This window comes from Lactuca sativa, chromosome 8 (assembly GCF_002870075.4).
Source record: "Lactuca sativa cultivar Salinas chromosome 8, Lsat_Salinas_v11, whole genome shotgun sequence".
Classification (NCBI taxonomy): domain Eukaryota; kingdom Viridiplantae; phylum Streptophyta; class Magnoliopsida; order Asterales; family Asteraceae; genus Lactuca; species Lactuca sativa.
The window spans coordinates 191,154,167-191,162,528 of record NC_056630.2 but is presented as its reverse complement, the minus strand read 5'-3'; the positions used below and the strand labels follow the sequence as shown (position 1 = coordinate 191,162,528).

The 8,362-nt window shown below is 37.5% G+C and overlaps 1 protein-coding gene across 1 annotated transcript; it reads left to right on the top strand.

Annotated features, from left to right (window-relative positions):
- The first annotated feature begins 4,266 nt into the window (after positions 1–4,266).
- On the top strand, positions 4,267–4,830 carry LOC111882407 (uncharacterized). Its single transcript, XM_023878779.1, has 2 exons — positions 4,267–4,358; positions 4,473–4,830. Exons 1-2 carry the CDS (start codon positions 4,267–4,269, stop codon positions 4,828–4,830), a joined length of 450 nt encoding a protein of 149 aa, XP_023734547.1.
- Positions 4,831–8,362: the final 3,532 nt, after the last annotated feature.

Sequence of the window (8,362 nt, the reverse complement as noted above, 5' to 3'; positions counted from 1 at the left end):
ATTCTCTTTGCAAGTAAAAAGTTCTGAAACAAACTCGCAACCAAAAGATCTTGCCTGAATAATCTCTGAAACAAATCTGCAAAAAGATATAATCATGTACTGATTTCAATCACCAAAATAAAGAACCATAGTAAAAAAAGGAAAAAAAAACATTCTCTATCAATAATACCATGTCGAAGTACATTCCAGTCTATTGTGTCTGTAATTGCAGTAAAAATTTAGTTCAGTTCACCAAGAAGTGGCTTTGTTACCTGCCAATATGTCAAAAAGACAACACTCTTTATGATGACTAATTTAGGAACAGGATTGAATGGCTGGAGGAGATCCATGCATGCATTATGGTTCCATAGACCTAATTTTAGTAGCAATAACCAAATAGTGTTAATCGAAGTGTAAATGCATAATTTGGATGCAAAGAGAAAAGTTAATGCAAGTCACAACTCCCCCAAAAAATTGTTATCATGGCTACAAATGACTATATCCATCATACTTTCCTATCAACAAAATTGGAAGAAGCAATAAAACAAACAGGTGGTGGGTGTGAGAAAAATTGTCTTCTTTCATGAAATGTGCATAATAACGAACCATCATATGTCCTTTGTCCTTTGGATAGTATTAGAAAAATATAATAAACACAAAATAAAAAAATCAATTTTGAATATTTTTCGGTGGAAATCTACAACTGCAGTAGATAATAGTACAATCAATCAAAAATGGGGAAGCCAAGGAATAAGGAAAAACGTAAATTGATAAGATAACAAATAATTTTATGAATTTCAGAAAGAGTAGAAACCTTGACATCGATTGTAAATTTCTTATTAAGAACAGGGAAAGAATTTGAGAATGAGTAGAAACCTCTTTCAGATACTCTACCCATTTCAGGCGACCTAACTTAACACCCTAATAGCACCACCCCTATATCAGTAACCATCGACTTTGCCGCCCCCAGTAAAGGTGCTAGATATTCCTCTATGTACACCACATCGACAATGATTAACATGTCAAAAGGCAGTTTTAGGGGTGTGATTTGGTCCGAATTAGTCCAATGGAGTTATACCGTTTATAACATCTTACCTTACAAAATTTTGTTGCATTTGAAATTATGCTTCAGTGTCGGCATGACGGGTATGATGTCGATAAGGACAACGTATTTGAGGCCAAGAAGTTACAGATCCATGGTGGTTACACCACAACCGGTATCCAGTTCAACAACACGTTTATTGTAGACGTAAAGGGAGGTTGCATAGGAGTTGCGACGGTGGAAGTAGAAGAGAGCCAACGCTCGATGAATTTCACTAGGACGAGGGGGCAAAGTGTGACGGTAGTTTCGACGTTCGCCGGAAAGCATCTCCATTCATCATCACCGATGGATCCATCCAATTCTCCCTTCTTTTCGTCAATTCTCACAATAGAAAAAAAGATGGGAGAGTCAACTGCGAACATAAAAGATAGAAAGATAGAAAAGAACAAGGCGGGTTTTCAAAAATTTGGGGATTTTTGTTTCCCCCGTTAACAAGAGAGGCGCGTTTCATTAAAATTATAAAGCGACACTTATAGAGGGTGCGCATTTAAGATAAAGTGCCCTCCGTGTTTTTTATTTTTTCTCTTAAGACACTAATTTAAGGACATGCAATAATGCATGACCTAAACCCTTCAAATTTTTGAATAGATGACACTACTTTAAGGTCACTCTCTTTTGCGTAATATAAATCTTCTCGTGTCGTGGTTTGCGCGTCATTAAAGGCATATATTCTAGTAGTGTATGTTGTACCAATCTTAGACAATTCATAAGTTAGAAAGATATATGATTATTTCATATACGGAAAATCTCAGCATTCAAGGATGTCTCTTCAGTATCGTATATCTCTATGTCTCTCTGATGAGCTCACCGAAATTTGGAAGCCTCATCATCTCAAATTCTCTTAGTTAAATGTTCATTAGATTAATTTGTGTCAGTTTTGTTTGAATATATACATGGTGTTTGTTGATTTCTCTTATAATAGAACAAACAATTGTTAAATTTGTTACTATGGTTTGATTGTTAAAATGTTTATTAGATAGTTTATGGCAGATTGTTTGAGGTGGAAATTTTAGTGCTTTATTTTGTCATAATTGGTGTTGCTCTCAATTTTGGTGTTATTTCTATATGTCTTTATAATCACATAGGTTGAAGATACTAATCGAAGGTGTTTATGTCAAGACTTGAAGCTGGATGCATTCACATTTAGTTTAAAATCAGTAAACTTAGGTTGCTTGATTTGTTAGTCAGTTGTGCTTTCACAAAGTTCAATGCGGTAAGTAGTTTAGCAAAGAAAATTTTCTAAAACTTCGTTTTCATAATTGGTGCTGCTCTCAGTTTTGGTGTTATTCTTAAATTTCTTAATTTACTTGTGTATAGCCTTTTTGTTGTTGGTTAGTTGTTCTAAGTGCTAATGTGCTCCCTGTTTGTATAGTTTTGGCTTGTAATCTATTTTTGTTTCATACCACAAACTTAATTGTAGAATCACATTTAATTGTTCAATTTTAGATTTTTCAAAAATTATCGTACGTTAAATTTTTGTATTTGAAACCTAATTTGTTATGCCCCATGTATATACAATATATTTTATGAGTATATATATATATGTATATATATATATATATATATATATATATATATATATGAAAATAGTTTTTTTTCTAGTTTTACAATTCTTTGTTTTTAAATACAATAAAGGAATCATAAAGTTTCTTTGCCTAGGGCATACAAAGCCTATGGACCGGCCCTGGCTAAAGATATTATGCCTAGTTGTAAGCTATGATATTATGGCTAAGAGTTATAATGTCCGATAGTCTAGGAAGAGATAATAACTAGATGTTATAATTGCCAAATCCCTAGGATAGCGCAATACCTAGAAGTTATGTTGGTCAAATAGAAAGATATGTGCTTTATCTAATCGTTACTTTGCCCACATATTTTGTTTGCAAATAACCATAATTAGGGTGTATATATATATATATATATATATATATATATATATATATATATATATATATATAGGATCAGGTGAGGTCTCGTGAGGACACCATAAAAAATTGAAAAAAAATCTAAAATAAATACAAATCATAAAATCGAGCATAGATCTATGTCTGAGAGAAAAACAATTGGAAAAAATTGGATCATTAAAATTGGATCATTAAAATTGAATCATGGATCATAATGATGCAAAATAAAAAATTAAAAATGAATCATGTATCAATTTTAATGATGTAAAAATCTTTTTTCCAATTTTTTTTCTTAGAGATATAGATCTATGCTCGATTTTATGATTTGTATTTTTTCTAGATTTTTTTTTCTTCAATTTTTTTAAGGTGTCCTCACGAGTCCTCACTTTTAAATGAGTCCTCAGAGGAATCGGACCCTATATATATATATATATATATATATATATATATATATATATATATATATATATATATATATATATATATATATATTGTTGGAACCTAAAAGTGAACCTCTGGCAATCTCTAATCTTTTGATAGTTCCGAAGTCAACCTCAGTTCCGAAAAGAAGTTCAGTTGAAGATATTCCGAACGTAGTGAAGGGATTTCGGATTGAAAATTCTGTCTGGAATGACAATATGTCTGAATCAATATATTTTCCATCTCTATTAATTGTATTTGTTTTTTAGTTTGATTTAACATGTCATAGGACTTATTCTCTTTTGTCTAACTTAGATAATTAGAGTGTTAGAAGTAACTCTATTATCTAGTTCTATGTATGTATTTGGTCAGTATAATGTAATCTGTTCTCCTATGTATAGGAGCCTTTAATGTTAAATCAAACGACGGATTGCTTCACTAAAGATGGACTTTCTCATTTAATTCACTTCCATCTTTCTTTCAAATCAATTCTCTCAAACATTCTTCTTGTTCATCTATTTCTTTGCCTTGATCATTAACTTCTTACTTATCATATGAATTGAATACTTTGTTGAATCTTCAACTTCAAGTCTTGACTGGTCCTGCCAGAAACGATTGGAATCTTCTTTTAGTAGCAAACATTGATCTTAATATTTAACTCAAGGTTTGAGTTTTCAAACCTTGTCCCTGTGCAATCAGTTCTTGTTCTCACAATTGGTATCATAGCTTGAGTGGTTGTTCTTTGAATCCATAAGATCATTTTATAGTTGATTTGAAATTACCTTTGTATTTCAATAATTTATGTGTTCAGGATAAAAGTTCTTGTATATACCACTTTTTCTTGAAGATATTTTAATTTCAATGGCTGCTTCTAATCCTCAACAAATGTATCCAATGCAAATAGAAAATAGCGTGGGTAGCCCTACACGTGCCCCATTGCTAGTTGTTGAAGAGTATGATCACTGGAAAGTTAGAATGGAGAGATTTTTACTTTGAAAATAAAAAGGTGAACCTATTTGGAGATCCGTTAAAGATGGTCAACATGTTCCAGTTTGAACAACCGTTAGAGATGTTGCTACAACTCTCATGTTCCAAGAAGAACAGTGTCCAACACCACTTATTGCCGATGATCTTGAAAAGCTGCATGCAGACCAAGTTTCCTTTTCGGAAATGATGTTTGGTGTACCACCATCACTCTTTGAGCATATCAAGCTATGCAAATCTGCAAAAGAGATTTGGGACACACTCCAGGACCTATTCGAAGGATCAGAGAACATGAAGGATAAGCATCTAACATCTGTTGTCAACAAGTTTGACACTTTCACTACTTCACCCAGTGAATTTGTTGCCTCTGCTTCTAACAGATATCGAATCGTTGTCAACAACATGACTGCTCATGGAATTGTACGAACCCCACATGAATAAAAACTCAAGTTCATCAACAGCCTCGGAAAGAGATGGGGAAATGTTAAGTTATGTCTTCAGAGTAATGGATCTCTAAAAAAAATTAAAGCTTTACCAACAATTCGATGAACTCCAAGGTCATGAATCAAACGTTGCACAAACCTTAAGAGAACTCTCCGGAGGTCCTCTTGATCTTGTTAGTTCCTTTGAATCATCTACTCCTAACCTTGCTATTTCGGACCCTCTTTCGGTTGTTGTTCCATATATCCCTCATGTTCAACCTTCATCTCTAACCATGCCTATTCTAACGAACAATCACTATCAGACTCATAATGATCTTGATCCTAAAGCAATGGAGTCTGAACTTCGTTTCCAACAAGAATTTTCTTTACTTTCCATGAAACACAAGTGTCCTTTCAACCCAACTCACAAACCATACCAAAATCATTTTCATGTTCCTCACCAAACTAATCCTCAACCTTTCAACAAACCCTCAGAAAATCCACCGTCCTACAAACCTAACCTTCCTACACCAAATCACACTTTGGAATCATATCAGACTTCGAAATTAGAAAAACCTAAGATCGTGTATCATGAATATTGACATGCAAACCACTTCACAAAATACTATTAAACCGAATTTACTCATAAACCCAAAGTCAAAGTTTCAGCCTACTATGCACGACGAGCTCAAGAAATGGCTTCAAGTGATAAAGCCTTTATGATCACTGTATCAAGAGATGTGGAAGGGTATTGGTCATCAGAGGACGATGATGATGTAAGATCAATCAAAAATATGTGTTTGATGGTAGGACAATTAGTTGAATGTGATGAAGGTTACTGGTCTTCTGGGTCAGAAGAAGAAGATGATGATGTTGATCCAAACTACTGCAACATGGCTACGAATGATCCTCCTGGCAGAAGGATCGTCTAACAGGTAAAATCCATGATGTCTGATAATAATTTTGACTTGTCTCTTTATGATACTTATCTAACCCAGATCCAAACAGATATGAACATAATCTATAGAGCCTATGAGTCCGCCATAAAAGCCAGTGAGAAGATGGAAAGTGTAACACCTGGTTCCTGGTACGTATTTGTAAATAAGTATTTTTGCATTTTGGCCTGGGACTCGGCGAGTTGGTGGCCCAACTCGTCGAGTAGAAGCACATTGGACATGGGAGTTAAGTGGATGACTCGACTAGTCAGGGACCGGACTAGATGAGTCCGTGCTGATTGGACAAAAACCCTAATATGCTGGTTTACACCCTATATAAACGCCTTAACTCAGCCTCCCTTGTCCCTAACACTCTCCTAGAGCTGCATAACGAAACCCTAGTTGTTTGTGTGTGTGTGTTAAGGCCATTTTGGTGCTTTTGTTGACTTGTGATGCTTGGAGGGTAGAAGAAGAGCTTGAGTATTCGACTTGGGGCTTGTAGATCCAGAAATCTCATTCCACCTTCAGCTTAATCAAGGTAAAATGCCCCTGCTTTGGTCTATCTTTTGGTGGTTCATCTTTGGATTGTAGATATTGGGTGCATTTAGGGCTTTTCAAGCCGTTTTTGGATTTAAGTAGTGTTATATGGACTCTAGCATCAGATCTGGGCCTTAAGAGGGGTCTCATGGCATAAAGGTGCCAACTTTAGTGCCATGAGAGCCCCATGCACATTATAGGACCATTTATATGGGTTTTTGAGCTACAACCCCCATGCATGTGCACCAAGTTTGGAACTTTACGTATAAAATGGACGTTAGGAGGCCAGATCTATGGTATTGATGTGTTGGACCTCATTTAAATCGACTGTATGGAGTTGGTCAAGATTGGACTTGGCGAGTTTTTCTTGGCACTCAATGAGTCGGTGACCATTGTACACCAAACCCTTCCTGTGAATGGGTGAATGTTAGGAGGGAAGTCCCTTGTGGGTTTAGATGCGAAAAGGGGACCTGGGAGTTGTAACGACCGAAAAATTCCAACCAATTTAAACTTTTCAAAAACAACCCGATTTCATTAAATTATTACAAAAAGGTTTTCAATACAATTAAATTAAAGTATTCCCAGAATCACATCACATCATAAACATGAGGAGCGGTACGATCACGCCTTCGCCTTGCCACGGTCTCCTGAAGAACCTGAAAAACATAAAACCACAACTGTAAGCCCGAAAGCTTAGTGAGATATCCCCAAAATACCAACCACATATACCATACACGCATAACATGCCATATCATATCCGATCACGGAACCACCATGCACTTCGGGTCTACTGTGCGACTGGTCCGCCGCACCGGCCAACAGTCCACCTGGTCCACCCTCCGAGTCTAGCCATATACATCGATTCTGCAGTGTGATTGGTCTGCTCGCACCGGGCCTTCAATCCACCTGGTCTACTCTCTGAGTCTACAGTATGACTGGTCCGCCCGCACCGAGCCTTCAGTCGGCCTGGTCCACTCTCCGAGCCTCGACACGTCTGGTCCGCCCTTTTGGGGCCTACAGCCTATCCGGAACGCTCGCTGGGCCTTCGGGACAACCGGTCCGCCCTGGATATCTTGGCCTACAGCACAAAGCAGGACCCGCCTCAACCCAACTCCAGTCCAAACAACAATTTGCACATAAACATACAATCATATGACAACTCACAGTCAACAAACCGATCAAACAGATCACATAACATATCATCATCCTAACCAGGATACCGACCTAACCAGTCACTGGCATAGCATCACCCTACATCTCTAGATACCGACCTCGACCAGGTCTCTAACATATACCATCCTAGCTACCAGGATGCAACATATCAAAGCAATATCATAACAACAAATACCCGGATGTCAATCCGTTAAAGGGCCGGCCTTGGTGCCTTAGACCCTGTTGATATAGTGAGGATAAGTCACCTCGAAATTGCTGAATGAACAGATAAACCCAAGCTACTCCAACCACTGATACGATCTCCAACACTGGCCATCACCAAGACACTGAACTCAAAACAATATTCAACAATTACCAAAATGCCCCTGGAAAATAACTGGTTAACCCTTGGCCAAAGCCAACCCCTGACTGACTCTACTTGCCGAGTACACATACACAGAATCTCCCCCATCCGCGACTTAACTCGCCGAGTCACCCCAAGACTCGCCGAGTCCAGCAACTATGAGTCCTTCCTCACTCGACTCACCGAGTCATCCCTTGACTCACAGAGTCACAACTCAACCAGAAGAAACTTGGACCTCACGACCAGACTCGCCGAGTCCAAGAGCAGACTCGTCGAGTCTAAGGCTATCTTCAACCTACTCGCTGAGTACACCTTTGTGACTCGCCGAGTGCCTCTAGATCTCATCCCAAACAGAACCTTCCAGGCCATGCAATTGATCCAAAACGTAGATCTAGCATCCTACAACCCATCCATCACGTATAGTGGCAAACTTTACGTGAATCCAAAGAGATCTAGGCATTTTACACTTTAGGGCTAGGGTTGGGACATGATGGCTTCACTAATCACTCAAGAACAGGGACTTTAACGCACTTTAGACCTCCTCCACTCCAAATCTGAGGTAG

What these genes read in the sequence shown, in the direction of transcription:
- LOC111882407 (XM_023878779.1), top strand. Translation starts at nt 4,267, where the DNA reads ATGGCTGCTTCTAATCCTCAACAAATGTATCCAATGCAAATAGAAAAT. An exon ending in CCATTGCTAGTTGTTGAAGA is followed by an intron (nt 4,359 to 4,472) that starts GTATGATCACTG and finishes AACAACCGTTAG; the next exon opens with AGATGTTGCTACAACTCTCA.